This window comes from Drosophila teissieri, chromosome 3R (assembly GCF_016746235.2).
Source record: "Drosophila teissieri strain GT53w chromosome 3R, Prin_Dtei_1.1, whole genome shotgun sequence".
Lineage (NCBI taxonomy): Eukaryota > Metazoa > Arthropoda > Insecta > Diptera > Drosophilidae > Drosophila > Drosophila teissieri.
In genome coordinates, this window is record NC_053032.1 from 22387853 (window position 1) to 22406283 (window position 18431).

The 18431-nt window shown below is 43.0% G+C and overlaps 6 protein-coding genes and 1 pseudogene across 9 annotated transcripts; 5 read left to right on the forward strand and 2 right to left on the reverse strand.

Moving 5' to 3' along the window:
* The first annotated feature begins 2541 nt into the window (after nucleotides 1-2541).
* On the forward strand, nucleotides 2542-3162 carry LOC122621914 (annotated as a pseudogene).
* A 5207-nt stretch (nucleotides 3163-8369) lies between these two features.
* Nucleotides 8370-10296, forward strand: LOC122619881 (probable cardiolipin synthase (CMP-forming)). The gene is made up of 5 exons (XM_043797085.1): nucleotides 8370-8529; nucleotides 8647-9198; nucleotides 9552-9767; nucleotides 9842-9977; nucleotides 10038-10296. The coding sequence occupies exons 2-5, from the start codon at nucleotides 8698-8700 to the stop codon at nucleotides 10151-10153; spliced, it is 969 nt and encodes a 322-aa protein (XP_043653020.1). The 5' UTR covers nucleotides 8370-8529; nucleotides 8647-8697; the 3' UTR covers nucleotides 10154-10296.
* Nucleotides 10297-11049: 753 nt separating this feature from the next.
* LOC122619882 (60S ribosomal protein L27) lies at nucleotides 11050-11579 on the forward strand. Its single transcript, XM_043797086.1, has one exon. The coding sequence runs from the start codon at nucleotides 11084-11086 to the stop codon at nucleotides 11489-11491; it is 408 nt and encodes a 135-aa protein (XP_043653021.1). The 5' UTR covers nucleotides 11050-11083; the 3' UTR covers nucleotides 11492-11579.
* A 188-nt stretch (nucleotides 11580-11767) lies between these two features.
* Nucleotides 11768-14680, reverse strand: LOC122619880 (isocitrate dehydrogenase [NAD] subunit gamma, mitochondrial). 2 transcript variants are annotated; one of them, XM_043797083.1, is made up of 7 exons: nucleotides 14500-14680; nucleotides 14325-14402; nucleotides 13478-14257; nucleotides 13231-13417; nucleotides 13091-13166; nucleotides 12148-12469; nucleotides 11768-12060 (listed from the first exon to the last, which is right to left on the reverse strand). In XM_043797083.1, the coding sequence occupies exons 1-6, from the start codon at nucleotides 14554-14556 to the stop codon at nucleotides 12439-12441; spliced, it is 1209 nt and encodes a 402-aa protein (XP_043653018.1). In that variant the 5' UTR covers nucleotides 14557-14680; the 3' UTR covers nucleotides 11768-12060; nucleotides 12148-12438. The 2 variants fall into 2 exon arrangements, with proteins under 2 accessions (XP_043653018.1, XP_043653019.1); XM_043797084.1 differs by lacking the exon at nucleotides 12148-12469 and having other exon boundaries at nucleotides 14500-14679.
* A 243-nt stretch (nucleotides 14681-14923) lies between these two features.
* On the forward strand, nucleotides 14924-16264 carry LOC122619677 (S-adenosylmethionine mitochondrial carrier protein homolog). Its single transcript, XM_043796738.1, has 4 exons — nucleotides 14924-15129; nucleotides 15181-15447; nucleotides 15511-15926; nucleotides 16036-16264. Exons 1-4 carry the CDS (start codon nucleotides 15034-15036, stop codon nucleotides 16148-16150), a joined length of 894 nt encoding a protein of 297 aa, XP_043652673.1. The 5' UTR covers nucleotides 14924-15033; the 3' UTR covers nucleotides 16151-16264.
* LOC122619678 lies at nucleotides 16138-16870 on the reverse strand. The gene is made up of 3 exons (XM_043796739.1): nucleotides 16630-16870; nucleotides 16358-16543; nucleotides 16138-16302 (listed from the first exon to the last, which is right to left on the reverse strand). Exons 1-3 carry the CDS (start codon nucleotides 16753-16755, stop codon nucleotides 16276-16278), a joined length of 339 nt encoding a protein of 112 aa, XP_043652674.1. The 5' UTR covers nucleotides 16756-16870; the 3' UTR covers nucleotides 16138-16275.
* Nucleotides 16855-18376, forward strand: LOC122619676 (zinc finger protein 32). 3 transcript variants are annotated; one of them, XM_043796735.1, is made up of 3 exons: nucleotides 16855-16922; nucleotides 16980-18020; nucleotides 18078-18376. In XM_043796735.1, exons 2-3 carry the CDS (start codon nucleotides 16990-16992, stop codon nucleotides 18244-18246), a joined length of 1200 nt encoding a protein of 399 aa, XP_043652670.1. In that variant the 5' UTR covers nucleotides 16855-16922; nucleotides 16980-16989; the 3' UTR covers nucleotides 18247-18376. The 3 variants fall into 3 exon arrangements, with proteins under 3 accessions (XP_043652670.1, XP_043652672.1, XP_043652671.1); XM_043796737.1 differs by having other exon boundaries at nucleotides 16861-16922; nucleotides 17096-18020; XM_043796736.1 differs by having other exon boundaries at nucleotides 16864-16934; nucleotides 16990-18020.
* The last annotated feature ends 55 nt before the right edge of the window (nucleotides 18377-18431 follow it).

Sequence of the window (18431 nt, forward strand, 5' to 3'; positions counted from 1 at the left end):
CTTGTAATTGTGCTCAGATTTTTGATTTACCTCAGCATGGAAATTGGATTGCCTTCCACTGGGAAATAGCACATGCCTTGTGTTTCAATTTAGAGTATAAAATTGCATAGAAAATAATACGATTTTTCCATTAGCTTAGTTTAAAGTATATACGAAAAATTGAGAGGTTCTACCAACACTTTTCGTAGAAATAACTAAATTAAAGCCGAATGGAATAGACAAACTTGCCTCAGTGTAGAAACACCTTTATTGCGATGAAACCCAGAACCACACCTGCTTGAGAAAGCTATAAAGAGCGGTCCATTCTCTCATTAGTAGTTGAACCAATTGGCAGTTCATGTTCATGTTCATATGGTTTATATGTATATTCGGGCCATGGCGTTATAGCTGGCCGCAAATGATTTAAAGCCAAATGAGCTGGCCACAATTTATGCTGACCACATTAACCATTCTCTCGACCAAGAGAGAGAGAGAATGTATAGGGGTGGGGGCAAAAGTGCAAAAGTCCGAGCAAGTATTTAATTAAATTAAGCACAAAGGAAAACACCAAAGTCCGAGTAGCGAGTAGCGAGCGGCCAGATGAAGTTGGCTTCGGTTTTTATGGCCCCGGCCTTTAAAGCACTCGTAAATCATTTAAGGAAAACGCCAAAAGCGGATGGACCGAATAGCAAAAGTAGTATAGAGATGGCCGCTAATGGCCAGCGGTTCTTCATTGTCCGAGCCGATCACGCCCGCCAGCGACGGGAAGCGCATTAAAATAGGCTAAAATGCCCATCGTTCGGCTGCCTTTATGGCCACTTAATGTAAAACAGTTAATTAGCCCCACTCACCTACACAGACACACTCATACACTTACACACTTATACACTCACACACGTACAGCAAATGTCCAGGCTTAATGCAAAATGGCTGCCATCATTTTGTTTTTTTCCAGCCATTTCCTTTCCGGTTTCTTCCGCCATCGCCGCTGACGTTAGACATCTTCACTGGGTAGCATTTACCAGGTGAAATCGGGGGGCGTTTTGGGGGGCTGACTGCCGTGAAAGGCGGAAAATTACTTTTGATTAATGAAGCGCAATGAGGCGCGCAGGGAGAAAAACCAATAAAAATTATAAAAAGCAATGGAAGGACACGGGCTAAGGTCGAACATCAAGCGGGAATTCCCTTTTCAAAGGCATGGTTCGCTTGGCAGTATACATTTCATTTCATTTCATTCTATATGCACAGCCAGTTCAGAGTGTATTTATGAAAGCAATAAAAAGTTGAATGATGTATCGTAACTACAAAAGCATTCAAAGTATTGTATTATAGTTTCTAGCACAAAGCTGCACATCAGTAACAGCTTTTATTAGCAGCATTCAGTTGCAAACTGATATCAATAGTTTTGCATTTTTTTTTTGCGCCATACTCGTGCCCATTGAAAGGGCATCACAAAAAGTTGTCAATCTCTTATGCTGTCGCGCATTTTCCGCATTTTTCGCATTTTCCGCATTTCCCGCCCTGCTGGAGCTTCCTGTTTATGGCAGACAGCTACTGAGTGGCCATGAGTGTCATTCAGAAAATCGGCAAAAAAAGGAAGGAGATTTCTCGAAATTAACATGCGGACTGACGGTTGACATGCCATGGACATTATTGAAGCGAACACCCCTGCATGCAGTTCATTATTAATGCGGATGCATTGTCTTGCTGCCCAATGGGCGGAAATTCCGTGTAAGTGTCATCGCATTGTCCCCCCGCCCTTAATTACTGGGTCACCCGGGAGACGTGACTCGCCCAGCTCACAAACGAGAAGATATATTTCTAAAAGCTTTCCCCGGCGAATGAATATGCAACCTGGCAGTCTTTCATAATTATTTGCCCTGGCTTGTCTTTATTAAGCGATGTGATGGGATGGGATGGGCATGTCCATTATGGTGACCATTAAACGTGGAACAGATTCGGCGTGGCAACTTTCGGGAAAATTCATTAGCCAGCTGATGGGGTCAGGTCATGGTCGAGCCGCTGCCAAAGTTTATATTAAGTAATAAGCGTTAAACGCGGCTTATTTGCATATCCAAGAAGGGAGGCGAGCGGGGAGCGGCAGTCGCCTGGTTTAAGTGGCAGTGTAATTAAATTAAATCCAATTAAACGACTGACAAGTCCCGAAAAGCTTGCGGTCAGCTTGATTACAGTGACTTCATTAAATATATACCAAGCCGAACTAAAAAAAGTAATAAACTTATGATGATTCCGTCATAGTTTGCGAATATATTTGATAAGATACTTTAGATAAATAGGACGAAGTCTTGCGTCAAACTGTTATCATCAGTAAAAAGGACTCGTTTGCCGATTGATCGATTAGGCCAGGCTATAAATTCTCTAGCATGCAGAATGAGAAAGGAAAGTAGACATTCATCATTGAGCAAATTGAGTCGCATTCTTCTGATCATTTTGATCGCAACTTGTCTAAATTGCCCTAAAATAGGAGTAAGTTTCAGTAAGTATTCAGTAAGAAATCAAAACTAATTCAACTTCTAGGAATGGAATTGAAAATAGCTGGGCATGTCGAGCGGTCTTGTCATTGGAATTTTTTGGACTTTATTGTGGTCAATATTAGTTGCAGGAGATTTTCAGTTGCAAAATGTGATTTGCGAGTCCTTAGACACCACGGTTACGAATTTTAGCCGCTGCGAGATGAAGTTCATTCGACGGGGCGTGACTGCTTTCTATATGGTTTGGAAAGTATTCAAAGTGTCAATCAACAACGTGGACATAAATGTGTCATTGTACAAGAAATCAAACGGATATCGACGATTTCTCTTTAACCAGACCCTGGATTTTTGTTACTATATGCGGAATCCCCAAGCGCATCCATTGATATATATGATGCATAAGGTATTTATACAAGCATCCAACATATGTAAATCACACCTGTCCGTATGATGTAAGTATCAAACAAAGCAAGTAAAACAAGAAAAGTATCAAAAGTAATTAGTAATTCGGAATAAATATTTTTGTTATTAACAGCACGATCTGATAATAAATGAGTTTATGTACAAGGAGAACGACTTGAAAGATCTGCAAATAGCAAATGGTGATGATTAGATCATGATTAGATTGAAAGTTGCATTTGACAAGGAGTATCGAACATCCATTAAGATTTACGCAATAAGAAAGGATTGACTCAAAGTTGAAAGGCTATTCGAAATCACTATTACACTATTTATTTTCTGGAACGTATTGGCCTTTTGATCCACTCAATAAAATCGTAAATGAATAAAAAACAAATGTTCCTTTAAAAGCTAAAACAGTATTGAAATTTGCAGGGTGAGAAATTTATAAGATTAATAAAAAAATATCAAAATATGTTTCGTGCGGGGTCCAGGGTGTTATAGTTTTGTTAATTTCTATCCAAATACAGTAGAATCCGCTTATAACGACTCCGCTTATATTATCAGTCCGGTTATTCAAAAATTATCTTATAAAATTGCAAAAAATTTAGGTATGGAACGAGGTATGACATTCCATATATGGACCAATACTTCGAATGTTCGTCAAAATACTGATATTTAAATCGCAAAAAACAGAAAATCATTTTTCAGCCAAAAATCATCATCAAAAATTTAAAAAAAAATTAAATTTTTTTGGTAAACACAAATTGATTGGAAATTTAATTACGAATTCAACGAGATATGACATTCCATTTTTGGGCCAATATTTCGAATGTTCTGATCAAAATACTAATATTTAAACCCCAAAAAACAGAAAATCAATTTTCGGCCAAAATCCAAAAATCATCATCAAAAATTGGAAAAAATTAAAAAAAAATAATTTTTTTTTTGGTAAACACAGTTCGATTGGAAATTTAATTCCGAATTCAACGAGATATACCATTCCATATTTGGACCAATATTTCGAATGTTCGGATCAAAATACTGATATTAAAATCGCAAAAAGACGGAAAATCAATTTTCGGTCAAAATCAAAAAATCATCATCAAAAATTGGAAAAAAAGAAAAAAAAAATTAATTTTTTTTGGTAAACACAGTTTGATTGGAAATTTAATTACGAATTCAGCGAGATATGACATTCCATATTTGACCAATATTTCGAATGTTCGGATCAAAATACTGATATTTAAATCGCAAAAAAACGGAAGATCAATTTTCGGCCAAAATCTAAAAATCATCATCAAAAATTGGAAAAAAATTAATTTTTTTTGGTAAACACAGTTTGATTGGAAATTTAATTACGAATTCAACGAGATATGACATTCCATATTTGGACCAATATTTCGAATGTTCGGATCAAAATACTACGAGGGTCGTTTGATAAGTCCGTGACTTTTTGAATAAAATATATTTTTTTCGTCAAAGAAGCGTTTTATTTCTCAACATAATCTCCTTTTAGCTCTATACATTTAGTCCAGCGTTTTTCCAATTTTTTTATTCCTTCCAAATAATAGGTTTTCTCAAGGCCCTCAAAATAGTCGTTTGTTTCTGTGATGCCCTCTTCATTTGACCCGAATCTCTTACCGCCGAGCCATTTCTTCATGTTTGGAAACAAAAAATAGTCACAGGGGGCTAAATCTGGAGAATATGCTGGATGGGGTAGCAGTTCGTAGCCCAATTTATGAAATTTTGCCATGCTGACTACACACGTGTGCACCCGTGCATTGTCCTGATGGAACAAAAAATTCACGAGATCGTCTGCTTTCAATGCCTATAAAACGCAAACCAAAAAACGCAGCTTTCTCAAAATTTTACAGTCAGCTGTTAATCGATAACTGCTGACAGGAGCAGTGTTGTATTTAGAGCAGGTGCGCGGCAAATACAAAAAGTCACGGACTTATCAAACGACCCTCGTAATATTTCAATCGCAAAAAAACGAAAAATCGATTTTCGGCCAAAACCAAAAAATCATCATCAAAAATTGAAATAAATGTGAAATGTGACAAAAAATGCGTGGTGCGGGTGGTGTAAAAAGTAAAATGTAAAATGTAAAATGCGGGCTGCGTGGTGCGGGGTCTGGGCTGCGGGGTCTGGGCTGCGGGGGCTGTGCGGGGGCTGTGCGGGGGCTGTGCGGGGGCTGTGCGGGGTCTGGGCTGCGGGGTCTGGGTAGATCAATATACATCTAAGTAAAATTAAACCAAATCAAGTTGGGAATTATTTGTAAAGTGAAATGTAAACAGTAAAATGTAAAATGCGGGCTGCGTGGTGCGGGGTCTGGGCTGCAGGGTCTGTGCGGGGGCTGCGGGGTCTGGGCTGCGGGGGCTGTGCGGGGGCTGTGCGGGGTCTGGGCTGCGGGTTCTGGGTAGATCAATATACATCTAAGTAAAATTAAACCAAATCAAGTTGGAAATTATTTGTTAAGTAAAATGTAAAAAGTAAAATATAAAATGTAAAATGTAAAACGTAAAATGCGGGGTGCGGGGTCTGGGCTGCGTGGTCTGTGCGGGGGCTGCGGGGTCTGTGCGGGGTCTGTGCGGGGGCTGTGCGGGGGCTGTGCGGGGGCTGTGCGGGGGCTGTGCGGGGTCTGGGCTGCGGGGTCTGGGTAGATCAATATACATCTAAGTAAAATTAAACCAAATCAAGTTGGGAATTATTTGTAAAGTGAAATGTAAACAGTAAAATGTAAAATGCGGGCTGCGTGGTGCGGGGTCTGGGCTGCGGGGTCTGGGCTGCGGGGGCTGTGCGGGGGCTGTGCGGGGTCTGGGCTGCGGGTTCTGGGTAGATCAATATACATCTAAGTAAAATTAAACCAAATCAAGTTGGGAATTATTTGTTAAGTAAAATGTAAAAAGTAAAATATAAAGTGTAAAATGTAAAATGTAAAATGCGGGCTTCGTGGTGCGGGGTCTGGGCTGCGGGGTCTGTGCGGGGGCTGCGGGGTCTGGGCTGCGGGGGCTGTGCGGGGGCTGTGCGGGGTCTGGGCTGCGGGTTCTGGGTAGATCAATATACATCTAAGTAAAATTAAACCAAATCAAGTTGGAAATTATTTGTTAAGTAAAATGTAAAAAGTAAAATATAAAATGTAAAATGTAAAACGTAAAATGCGGGGTGCGGGGTCTGGGCTGCGTGGTCTGTGCGGGGGCTGCGGGGTCTGTGCGGGGTCTGTGCGGGGGCTGTGCGGGGGCTGTGCGGGGGCTGTGCGGGGGCTGTGCGGGGTCTGGGCTGCGGGGTCTGGGTAGATCAATATACATCTAAGTAAAATTAAACCAAATCAAGTTGGGAATTATTTGTAAAGTGAAATGTAAACAGTAAAATGTAAAATGCGGGCTGCGTGGTGCGGGGTCTGGGCTGCGGGGGCTGTGCGGGGGCTGTGCGGGGGCTGTGCGGGGGCTGTGGGGGGGCTGTGCGGGGTCTGGGCTGCGGGTTCTGGGTAGATCAATATACATCTAAGTAAAATTAAACCAAATCAAGTTGGGAATTATTTGTTAAGTAAAATGTAAAAAGTAAAATATAAAGTGTAAAATGTAAAATGTAAAATGCGGGCTTCGTGGTGCGGGGTCTGGGCTGCGGGGTCTGTGCGGGGGCTGCGGGGTCTGGGCTGCGGGGGCTGTGCGGGGGCTGTGCGGGGTCTGGGCTGCGGGTTCTGGGTAGATCAATATACATCTAAGTAAAATTAAACCAAATCAAGTTGGGAATTATTTGTTAAGTAAAATGTAAAAAGTAAAATATAAAGTGTAAAATGTAAAATGTAAAATGCGGGCTTCGTGGTGCGGGGTCTGGGCTGCGGGGTCTGTGCGGGGGCTGTGCGGGGGCTGTGCGGGGTCTGGGTAGATCAAGGTACATCTAACTAAAATTAAACCAAAACAAGTTGGGAATTATTTGTAAACGTAAGAAAAGTAAAATGTAAAATGTAAAATGCGGGCTGCGGGGTGCGGGGTCTGGGCTGCGGGGTGCGGGGTCTGGGCTGCGGGGTCTGTGCGGGGGCTGTGCGGGGGCTGTGCGGGGTCTGGGTAGATCAATATACATCTAACTAAAATTAAACCAAATCAAGTTGGGAATTATTTGTAAAGTAAAATGTAAACAGTAAAATGTAAAATGTAAAATGCGGGGTGCGGAGTGCGGGGTGCGGGGTGCGGGGTGCGGGGTGCGGGGTGCGGGGTGCGGGGTGCGGGGTGCGAATATTTCGAATGTTTTGATCAAAATTCAATTTTCGGCCAAACTCCAAACATCATCATCAAAAATTGGACAAAATTTGAAACAAAAATTAATTTTTTTGGTAAACACAGTTCGATTGAACATTTATTTACGAATTCAACGAGATAAACCATTCCATATTTGGACCAATATTTCGAATGTGTTGATTAAAATACTGATATTAAAATCGCAAAAAAACCGCACCCCGCACCATTACACCACATATTACATTTTACATTTACATTTTACATTTTATATTTTTATGTTTTGTTTTAGTTTAATTTTAGACCCCGCACAGCCACCGCAGCCCAGACCCCGCACCCCGTAGACCAGAGCCCGCATCCCGCATTTTAAATTTTACATTTTACATTTACATTTTTTTTTACGTTTACAAGTTATTTCCAACTTGTTTTGGTTTAATTTTAGTTAGATGTACCTTGACCTACCCAGACCCCGCACCCCTCAGCACAGACCACGCACCCCGCAGCCCGCAGCCCGCATTTTACATTTTTCTTTTTTTACGTTTACAAATAATTTCCAACATGTTTTGGTTTAATTTTAGTTAGATGTACCCAGACCCCAGACTTGTTCTACCCAGACCTCGCACCCCTCGTGACAGTCTCGACCAAGAGTCGTTTGCATCACTAATTTTCATGTTATTCTAAGTATTTTCAAAGTCCTTATTATTTAAAGTAAATAATGTAAAATTCTAATTCAAAAAATTTCGAAATGCACACCTTTACAGCCGCTGAGCTGTTTTGACAAGCGATTCCGATTAAATCTACCAGAGAAAAAAGTTTTATATGTTTCATTATTATGACCTATCCAGCATACGACGACTGTGATGTTTTTATCGTTTGAACCGAGTTTTTATTACACGGAAAAGGAACTCACAATCTACATATATCCTTTTCTCTTCTGCGTTTAATGTTGGCGATAAATGCGCATTGACGTACAATTGCTTTTGAAATATGTCTTTATCTATTGCTTCATATTGCCTATTGCTTCAGTAATGCATATAAAATTACAAATATTAACAAAAAATCCATTTCTTCAGCAAATTTACAATAAAATATGTGTAACATGTGCCTAACAATTGGATTGACACATAAATAGTTAACTATTTTTAATTCAAGTTAGGAAATTCAAAAAACCGCTCGTTGCTTGGTTTGGTATTTTTGGTATAAATAAGTAGCATTTTTCGGCACATTTTGTCCGTTGCAATCGCTGAAATCGATAGTGCTATCGCCGTATCAGCAGTGTTATCGGAGCCGACTTGTGTAATAAAAACAAAAATTGAATTAAAAATTTCCGTAAATGCAGTGCAGTAATTTGTAATCGAATAATAATTCAGATTTCGTACTGCACCCAGGTGCCAGCACTGAGCAAGGATTCCCAACCAATGGTGAGTGTTTCAGCTGGTGATAACAAATGGCCAAGGGTCGGTGGCCGATCAATTTGGCATCAAGGTTACGGATCTCAACGAATTGAAACTGATTGTGGACATTTTGTGTGATTACAGAGCCCGCGAACGATTCTGGACTTGAGACAGGGATCGGACGTCTATTAACCCATGCTGCCCGCCATCATTTTCCGTCAGGTGCAGCGGCCACTGCACCATGGAGCCGCCACCTTAGAGCACGTTTTGGGTGGCGGTGGGAGCAGCTTCGTCAACTGCCTGAATCGCTATGCGGCCGCCACGGGATTCATACGGATCTCGTTTCTGGACATTAAGCGGCGCAGGAATTATGAACTGGCCCGGCTCCGCCTCTTTGCCGATGAGAAGAAGCAGTCACTCCACTTGCGCACCTTGCAGGGACGCCATCTGCTGCAGGGCGTCATCGAGAGGAAGAACTTCCTGGTGGATGACATCCGGGAGGCCAAGCACAAGGTTCAGGAACGAGTGCGCGAGAAGATCGACGAGATACGGGAGGAGCGAGAGAACATTATGACCATACCCAACATGCTGACCATCAGTCGCGCCGTCCTCTCACCCTACATCGGATATGTAATAGTCCAGGGCGACTTCACTCTAGGCATGAGTCTCCTAGCCTTCGCCGGCATCACGGATCTGGTGAGTTTCCCAGGACCATCATTTTAAATAAAAATCCGATATACTCGAAGTGAGAATAGGTCCTCTAGTATTTAAGCAAAACAAAAAACATGTGATGTGTTCTATTGCATTATTTATTGTCTTGTTTTCTGCCCGGTCTGTGTTTTGTTTTCCTCTACATATATAGTACTTTCAGATTCGAAATATCTATATATAATGTTGCATTTTTTAACCGAATTGCTCAGACGAAACCCAAAAATAGTTCCTTTATCTAAACATACATGCACGTTTTATTTCGGCATTGGTATGCCAACCAAGATACTTAGAAACATAATTTTGCATTCTACTTAATATTTATTTTCCTGTTTCTTTAGTTGGATGGACAGATCGCCCGACGGTGGCCTTCGCAGGCGAGCAAGTTCGGCTCTTTCCTGGACCCCATGGCAGATAAGTTGCTGATGGGCTCGCTGGTCATCGCGCTGTGCTACACGGATCTGCTGCCCATGTGGCTCATGGGCATCGTGGTGTTCCGGGATGTATTCCTCCTAGGAGCTGGATTTGTTATACGCTACATAAGTCTGCCACCGCCGGTGAGTGAAGAATTTATTTACGTTTCTATGCTACTGATTTGTATAATCACAATTTAATTATCATTCTTTGGTAGAAAACCTTTTCGCGCTACTTCGACGCCACCCATGTTACTGCCCAACTGGAGCCCACGCTGCTCAGCAAGATCAACACGGGTGTCCAGTTGGCCACCATTGGACTGAGCCTGGGTGCTCCCATTTGGAACTATTTGGGTAAGATATAGTGCACACTTTGCAAGACGGATTAATCACATCTGTATTATCCCACTCCAGATCATCCAGCTTTGCAGGGCCTTTGGTACCTGACTGGCCTAACTACGGCTGCCACTGCCCTCAGCTACGTCATGAATCGGCATAATACCTTTAAGATTATCCAAAAAAAGACGTAGGATCGGGCATTTCCGCTAAATATCTGAGTACTATGAAGAAGTAGTAGCTCTCCTTAAGCAATGATTAGTATGTATTGTGTTTTCTAAATGATTACCATAAAATAAATCTATTTTGTTAATAAATTTTAAGTGTTTTTCCACAACTATTCGTGTTTTAAATTTGCAAACGGAAAACTTTTAAATTGAAGTGACAAAAAAAATACATGGCCCAGTGTTACCAGATAGTATAAAACACCGCCACACGTTAGAGTGACCGCACCAAAAATACCGGAAATGTTGCCACTAAGTATCGATAAAAAGACGACGTTTTGCCCTCTCTAAAATCTCCCCTTCTTTTCTTTTCGCCCGTTTCCGGTGAGTGGTGTGTTCCGCGTGTAATTTTAGTTAAATTTTAGCCAAAATATTATTTTCTGCGATTCGGTAGGACTGCGAGTGGTGTGCATTGTAAAGGCTATGCCCCCTCAAAATGGATAATGATTTTAAAAGGAGTGAAACGACGTTTTCAGTCCCACAAAGCAGAAAAAACGATTCTATGGAGGCTCTGCCTATTTCTCTTCAATGAAAAAAACACAATATCTGGTTATAACTTACCGCATGGTTTAAACGAGTAGATCTTCGAAGTTGCTTACAACTTGTGTATTTCAATTGGAATATATTAATTGTGTTAACAGATAATAAGTGAATTCAAGACATACGGCAACCTGTGGTACTACAACACTTGCTCCACAGTGACCAAAAACGTGTTACTTGAAATACTTATTTTAGTTTCTTCCTTTTGTGCCGAGATCGTATAGACGACAATAATATCGATACTAGGATCATCTCCTTTAAACTTCCCCGCCAAATAGTTATAAATAAAAGTTATGAGATCTGACGAGTTTACTAACGTTCTTTTAACTTTTCGCCTAATTTACAGAGCAAGCCGCCAAGATGAGGAAAATCATGAAGCAGGGCAAGATCGTAATCGTCCTTAGCGGACGTTACGCCGGTCGCAAGGCCATCATCGTCAAGACCCACGACGATGGAACCCCGGAGAAGCCCTTCGGACACGCCCTCGTTGCCGGCATCGATCGCTACCCGCGCAAGGTGACCAAGAAGATGGGCAAGAACAAGCTGAAGAAGAAGTCCAAGGTCAAGCCCTTCCTGAAGAGCCTGAACTACAACCATCTGATGCCCACCCGCTACACGGCGCACGACATCAGCTTCGAGAAGCTGTCGCCCAAGGACCTGAAGGATCCCGTCAAGCGCAAGACGCACCGCTTCCAGACCCGCGTCAAGTTCGAGTCCGTCTACAAGGAGGGCAAGAACAAGTGGTTCTTCCAGAAGCTGCGTTTCTAAGCTGCCCATTCGCTACTTGTGGTTACTGGATTGTCGCTCTTTTTAAGGTTTAATAAACAAAGAAGTAATTCTGATAAAACTGACCGAAGTGGAACCTACGCCTTCTTATTGAGTGTTCAAGTGGGGCAAATATGCCTACGGTGATGATAGTATATGCAATACATAGAATAGGATGTGCACAACAGGAATTTTCGGACTGTTTGGAATGGAATACCTGCTCTTCGTAATACAGTGCATTTCCCGAGCCTTTAACCGCCCAAATCCGAAACATGATAGTTAGTGTCTTTTTTACTTTTTCCTTTACTAATAAATATTCGAACAGAATAATACATTTTCAATATTACAAATCTTTTGGAAAATGTACAATTTAATATCGCTTTGATTGACTACTTGTGGAACTTGCTAGGCTTTTGAAGAGCGCAAAGTGTGTTATTCTTGTTGTTCATGTACTGTTGCCTCAGGGTATTTTGCGTTAAAGGTAAAATAAAAGAAAATATACAGCTTTCCAGTAGGGAATTTGAAAGAAAAAATCAGAGTGCAGATACATGGGATAGGGCCGGCAAGAAAATCTGTGGAATATAAGATAAAAACGGATTAGTACCTTCTCAAACAGAGCTGGAGAAATGAAGCTGAAAAATATTTGGAGTTTGTATTACCTGAATTATCACACTTGGACATCGAATGAACACACAATGGACATTTAGCCGGGGTAACATATTTTGTTTGGGTTAAGCAGCGGAATATTTCAATCTCGATTTGATTACACCGATTTTTCTGGGCATCACATTTAACGCTGAATGCATTGGCTTTGGGGTACAGGATGTCTCAAATTGGCTTAGTTGTGGGGTTAATATAATTTTGACTGGTTTTGGTATTAGACTTGGTTCGATTTGGTTTATCTTGCTGAGTTTGTTAGCAGTTGGTTGAGTTCGGTAGTGCGATAGTGCCTAAAATTGGCTAAAATAGTTTCCATGTGGCCTGCGGAGCGGTAAAGCGTTTCGGATTTTCGGGGAGAGGAGAAAAAACAGAATTTCTTTCATTAGAGCTGCACGAGGACAATTTGGTTACACGTTCAAAACGAAAATACTACATACTTGTGTACTGAATGTGTGTGGTGGTGTGTTCTACTAAGGGCACTACTTAGGACAAATATACAACAGAAAATAGTTCAACGAAGCAATTGCTAAACAGTTGTCGAATTTATATAAACACATTTTAAGTGGCCTCTTCTAGGTAACCAACGAGCATGTGTTACCCATAAAGAAGTACTTAAAACTAAAAGATATAAGGAAAATAAAAAGTTAGTGGTTAAGTGGAGTCTGTGGTGTGCTGGTTGGATAGGACACAGTTAGGCCAATTCGGCAATAACACTTACAGTTCTGCTGAAGTAATAAGTAAGTAATTAAAATAATACAATAACAGCATGAAATTATAATACAAGAAGGCCCGCCTAGGCTGGGCTTATCGCGACAGTGAAGTAAAAGGGGACAAGCGATAGATGTTTGATTGCTTAAAACGTAATAGAAAATACAACACTTGGTTGTGACAGCGAAATAATAGAACAAATAGAACTACTCTAAATGCAGACGATTATTTTACCAATTCACGCGCTTGGCACTCAAGATCTTGAGTATATTTTCAACCACATCGGTACTGGAGTTGGTGCCGCCAATATCTGCAAGGGTTTGAGATGATAAAGTTGATTCTGTTTATTGAATAACTATGGGGGCCATAATCACCTGGCGTGCGAATGGCATCGTTGACAATGGTCTGGTAGACGGCCTCCTGGATGACGTTGGCGTGCTCCTTGTGACCCAGATGGTTCAACATGTCGATACTGGCACTGATCATGGCCACAGGGTTGGCGATGTTCTTGCCGGCAATGGCGGTTCCGGTGTTACGGGTGCCCGGCTCAAAGATGGCATACTGAAATTGATATGGAAAATATTGAGGATTATGCGTTAAGCAAAAGGCACAGAGACTTACATGGTCACCGTAGTTCCTGCCGGAAATGAGGCCAGCTCCGCCCATCAGGCCGCAAAGAACGTTAGACACAATGGTGCCGTACAGGTTGGTCATGTTCATGACATCGAACTGGTGGGGATTCGACACGGACTGCATGCAGGTGTTGTCGATAATCATGTTGTTGTGCTCCAGTTCGGGATAGTCCTTGTGCACACGGTTGGCGACCTCCAGGAAAAGGCCATCGGACAGCTTCATGATGTTGGCCTTGTGGATGGTGGTAACCTTCTTGCGATTGTTTTGGCGGGCGAACTCAAAGGCGTAGCGAGCCACACGCTCGGCATTCTCGACGGTCACCACTTTCATGCTTTCCACGATTCCGGGCACAGACTCGTGCTCCAACATGGCGTACTCGCCATCGGTGTTCTGGCGGATTAGCACCACGTCGATGTCGTGATGACGGGCCGGAATGCCCGGATACGACTTGCAGTGCACCACATTGACGTATAGATCTAGTTCGTTACGGATGGCCACGTTGCGCGAAACTTCGGTCAAAGTTTGCGACTTGGTCTCGATGTTGCCTTTGAGTGCCACTCCGTTCCTCTTGATGGATGTGATGGCGTAGTCCAGATCATCGTTGCCCTCGGTCGAGGGATCGATGTCGATCACCTCGAAATCGATGGGTGCACCGCAGTACCGGAAGATCTCGCGCACATAGCCCATCAGTTCGGGACCAATGCCGCCGCCCGGCAGCATGGTGACGGCATGACGACCTCCGTACTGTGCCGAGGGAATATCGGTGCCCTGTTCTCGAAGATATAAACGGATGCTATAACCTCAATTGAGGATGAACTCCAGCGGTTGGACTCACCGTGACTTTCTTTTGCAGCGCCGATTTGGTGTGGGCCACATCCTCGGTCTTCTCCTTGGTCACCAGCAAGGGATAGCCCTACAATTGGAATAGATAAGTACGATCAATAGGATCTCGCAGGCGCGCATTATGTAATTTGCATTTGTGGGCCAATTTTCCGGCCGAGAAAACTTACGCGAGTAAGGAACGGCGTCTGCGTCTGCAGCAATCTCTGGGTCAAGCGAAGGGCCATGATTAGATCCTTGGACTATTGTTTTCTACCGCTGCAGTTGGGATTCTACTATCAGTTAAATCACGGCAAATTTAATTCCACTTGGCCAAATCGGTGCTGCTGCTTCTTGCCAAGAACCACGGCTTTTTAGGGTTGTCAAGCAATTAGCAATTCAAAATAATTACGTTGGTTTTTTAAAAGGATAATGTTAGTATGTTATAATGAAAATAATCAAACTTAAATAATACACATATTTTTTAAAATAACACTTTCGACAAAATAATAATTATTTATTTAAGAACATATTTATTGGTTCGGCTTTCAGCATATTGACAACTCTACAGCAAGCAGCTGTTATTTGCAGCCTTGCCAGATATGCAATAAGCAGCTGACTGTTACGTTAACAACCACATTTTATGTTTTTGTTTACTAAAATAATTGTAGTTAATATTCCGAAGGGATGACTTAAAGTGAATGTACCAACAGAATTTATAGGACATGGCAGCGGAGTTGGGTCTGGATTCGGGCGCGGGTTCCGTGGGAATCAACATGCAGGAGCCGGTCAATAAATTAAAGTTTCTGCATGCACTTGTTGTAAGTATTTCGAATTTAAATCAAACTCTGTTCATAAATAATGATTTTTAGGCTGGAGGCGTGGCTGGTATGGTGGTGGACATAGCGCTCTTTCCCATAGACACAGTAAAGACACGACTGCAAAGCGAGCTGGGCTTTTGGCGGGCAGGAGGATTCAGGGGCATCTACAAAGGACTCGCTCCTGCGGCTGCAGGAAGTGCACCCACGGCGGCCCTGTTTTTCTGTACCTACGAGTGCGGAAAGCAGTTCCTTAGCTCGCTTACCCACACCAAAGATTCACCCTATGTCCACATGGCGGCGGCTTCAGCAGCAGAAGTGGTAGGATTTCATTTAAAACTGCGCACCTAGTGTGTAAATCTGACGAATCTCTGTATCCCTTAGTTGGCTTGCTTGATCCGTGTTCCCGTGGAGATTGCCAAGCAACGCTCCCAAACATTGCTGGGCAACAAACAGTCCGGCCTGCAAATCCTGCTGCGGGCATATCGCACTGAGGGATTGAAACGCGGTCTGTACCGTGGATTCGGTTCGACTATCATGCGGGAGATTCCATTCAGTTTGATTCAGTTCCCCCTCTGGGAGTACTTTAAGCTGCAATGGACTCCGCTGACCGGCTTTGAATCCTCTCCTTTTTCGGTGGCTCTCTGTGGAGCTGTCGCTGGTGGCATTTCGGCGGGATTAACCACGCCGCTCGATGTGGTCAAGACCCGAATTATGCTGGCTGAAAGGGAGAGTCTCAACCGACGTCGCAGTGCTCGAAGAATTTTGCATGGCATTTACCTGGAGCGGGGCTTCAGCGGGTAATTATTTTCAGTTTCGACTCGACTGGAGTTGATCCTTATAGTTTACCCACGGAACTTTATAAATTGTTTATTACATTTATTAATGTACGTCTATGTTACATTTCAGTCTGTTTGCTGGCTTTGTGCCGCGGGTGCTGTGGATCACACTGGGCGGTGCATTCTTCTTTGGCTTCTACGACCTGACGACGCGAGTCCTTGGCGCCACCAGTACGGATCATTAAAATTAGGGCTATTTTCGTTGTACTTGTAGTAGAGGCACGTAGTTTGCAGTAGTAACTTAACCGATGACAACCACCGTTTGAAGACAACGTGGACAATAAAGTGTATGGAATACTTTTGAGATTCACTAAGCGTTGGAGGCGTTATTGGCTCCCTGTGGAAGAAGTAAAACTATAATTGGAATGGTACATTGTCAAAACCTCACTCACATCCTGAATGTGAAGGCGACCAGTGAGCAGACTAGCTGCAGTGCGTTGATCTCCTAGCTCATCTCCGCAGGCCATGGGCACATCTGAATCCTCCTCATCCACGTTGATGTATCCACTTCGCTGGGCCTTCCTGCATCTAAGGCAATCCCAGGAAATCCGGCAGCGACTACGTGACATGGCGTAGACCTGGGGAGACCCAAATGCATAAATTAAACAAATGTTCATCCATCCACTTGAACAAACAGACGGCGGCGATAAGGAATGTAACGCACCAAAGCAGCGAGAACAAAAATGCCAACAAGCACCAAAATTGGCAGCCATATGTACTGAGCGTCGTCCGGATGCAGTATGTCCGCTTCAGGACTCATGGTTGTCTCGGGCTCGAGAACCGTCTTCATTTTTAGGGGATGTACAAAGAAATCACAAGAACTGCGAAGCAAAAAAGTTCTTAAAAATTTAAGCGCTACCAAGTGATGCCAGATCTCTTGAAGAATAGGTGGCAACTCTGTAGCAGCTATGTTTAGTTTTTCTTCGCATTTAATGTTTTGAGCGGGGATTTTCAACTGTAAATAAAGAAGTATTAAGTAATTAGAGTAAAATTTACAAATTTGGTCAAAATTAGTTTTCCATAGATGGAACCCCAAACGTCAAAAGCGTGCAAAACGCTCAATTTTACAATAGCAAGAAGAACTACAGAAGCTCCCCTGAAACTTGTGTCCCAAGAAGTCTCATTTTCAGGCAGTTCTACTTACTTGGAGCTGAGCAATTGCTGCCGCTTGTGTTTGGAGGAGCCGCATCCTAACCAAATGCTGGACATGACCGTCATCTATGACCAGGAGGCGGTGCTGAGTTACTACGACTGCTACGAGATCTGCACCAAGGAGGACCTGCGACAAAATCCCAAAAACGAGCCACGAACCCTGTGCAAACGATGTGCGGTGGAACTGCAATGGGCCTACGACTTCCACAAGAAAGTGGCCATTGCCAATCAGCAGCTGAGGGAGATATTTGGGGCAACTGAAGCCAATGGCGATACGGAGCAGGAAGAAGACGAGGAGGATGAGGCGGATATGAGTGAGGAGTTCTTTGTGGAGGAGATTGATGAGAGGCAGGATGACCAGGAGATGGTGGAAACCCCCGATACTGCCCAAAGCTTAGAGGACATTGTGCCTCGCCATCGGTATTCGGGGAAATTCAACTGCACGTTCTGCCAGAAAGAGTTCAGGAATCATTCTCGCATGGCCAAGCACCAGTTGATTCATTTGGACAATCGTCCCAGCTTTCGGTGCAATCAGTGCGACAGGGTTTACCTCACGAAGCAGGCGCTCAAAGTCCACGTCGATTCGAAGCACAGGCAATCCGGACTCCACTGCGACATGTGCGGCAAGGTGTTTGCCATTGCCAAAGCCCTGGAGATTCATAAACGCTATCATACCAGAGACTTTCCCTATTCCTGTGATCTCTGCGATCGTCGATTCGCACAGCGATCCCATTTGACTGTCCACCAGCAGGTGAAGCACTCTGGATCCCGTTTCATTTGCGAGTTTCCCGGCTGCCAGAAGTCCTTTACCTCGTCTTCATCCCTCAGAAATCACGAGTGCACACACACGGCCATGCCATTCGAGTGCGCCCACTGCCAGCAGAGCTATCCAGCTCGTAACAAGTTTGTTATCTTGTTAAACACGTACATAACATGAAAGTAACCTTAATCATATTTTAGACTACGCCTGCACCTGGAACGTAAGCACAACATGGTGGTGCAGATGGAGGACCTGGAAGAAATGCGCAAGTTTCACATAGTGCGCTCCAAGTTGGTGATGGCAAAGATTTACTCTGACCAGAATGAATCAGACAGTGCCAGGAATGATAACGCTGCTGTTTCTAAATGAAAAGTATTTAAAAACATTATCCAAAGTTAGATAACAATATTTATAGTGGAGCAAACTGAAAATTATTGCAAACATAAGTCTAAGTAGCATCCATTATAAAACCGGTAAAATTGCCTTACAAATATCACATTCAATTTATTTCACACTTTCCTTTGGTTATCTTACACGGATAGGAATAGATATTC

What these genes read in the sequence shown, in the direction of transcription:
- LOC122619881 (XM_043797085.1), top strand. Translation starts at nt 8,698, where the DNA reads ATGCTGCCCGCCATCATTTTCCGTCAGGTGCAGCGGCCACTGCACCAT. An exon ending in TCGCCGGCATCACGGATCTG is followed by an intron (nt 9,199 to 9,551) that starts GTGAGTTTCCCA and finishes CTGTTTCTTTAG; the next exon opens with TTGGATGGACAGATCGCCCG. An exon ending in ACATAAGTCTGCCACCGCCG is followed by an intron (nt 9,768 to 9,841) that starts GTGAGTGAAGAA and finishes ATTCTTTGGTAG; the next exon opens with AAAACCTTTTCGCGCTACTT.
- LOC122619882 (XM_043797086.1), top strand. Translation starts at nt 11,084, where the DNA reads ATGAGGAAAATCATGAAGCAGGGCAAGATCGTAATCGTCCTTAGCGGA.
- LOC122619880 (XM_043797083.1), bottom strand. Translation starts at nt 14,556, where the DNA reads ATGGCCCTTCGCTTGACCCAGAGATTGCTGCAGACGCAGACGCCGTTC. An exon ending in GCAGGAACTACGGTGACCAT is followed by an intron (nt 13,418 to 13,477) that starts GTAAGTCTCTGT and finishes TATCAATTTCAG; the next exon opens with TATGCCATCTTTGAGCCGGG. An exon ending in AGTGCCAAGCGCGTGAATTG is followed by an intron (nt 12,470 to 13,090) that starts GTAAAATAATCG and finishes ACCGCTCCGCAG; the next exon opens with GCCACATGGAAACTATTTTA.
- LOC122619677 (XM_043796738.1), top strand. Translation starts at nt 15,034, where the DNA reads ATGGCAGCGGAGTTGGGTCTGGATTCGGGCGCGGGTTCCGTGGGAATC. An exon ending in AGTTTCTGCATGCACTTGTT is followed by an intron (nt 15,130 to 15,180) that starts GTAAGTATTTCG and finishes AATGATTTTTAG; the next exon opens with GCTGGAGGCGTGGCTGGTAT. An exon ending in CTGGAGCGGGGCTTCAGCGG is followed by an intron (nt 15,927 to 16,035) that starts GTAATTATTTTC and finishes GTTACATTTCAG; the next exon opens with TCTGTTTGCTGGCTTTGTGC.
- LOC122619678 (XM_043796739.1), bottom strand. Translation starts at nt 16,755, where the DNA reads ATGAAGACGGTTCTCGAGCCCGAGACAACCATGAGTCCTGAAGCGGAC. An exon ending in TTTTTGTTCTCGCTGCTTTG is followed by an intron (nt 16,544 to 16,629) that starts GTGCGTTACATT and finishes GGGTCTCCCCAG; the next exon opens with GTCTACGCCATGTCACGTAG. An exon ending in GTCGCCTTCACATTCAGGAT is followed by an intron (nt 16,303 to 16,357) that starts GTGAGTGAGGTT and finishes CTTCTTCCACAG; the next exon opens with GGAGCCAATAACGCCTCCAA.
- LOC122619676 (XM_043796735.1), top strand. Translation starts at nt 16,990, where the DNA reads ATGGAACCCCAAACGTCAAAAGCGTGCAAAACGCTCAATTTTACAATA. An exon ending in AGCTATCCAGCTCGTAACAA is followed by an intron (nt 18,021 to 18,077) that starts GTTTGTTATCTT and finishes ATCATATTTTAG; the next exon opens with ACTACGCCTGCACCTGGAAC.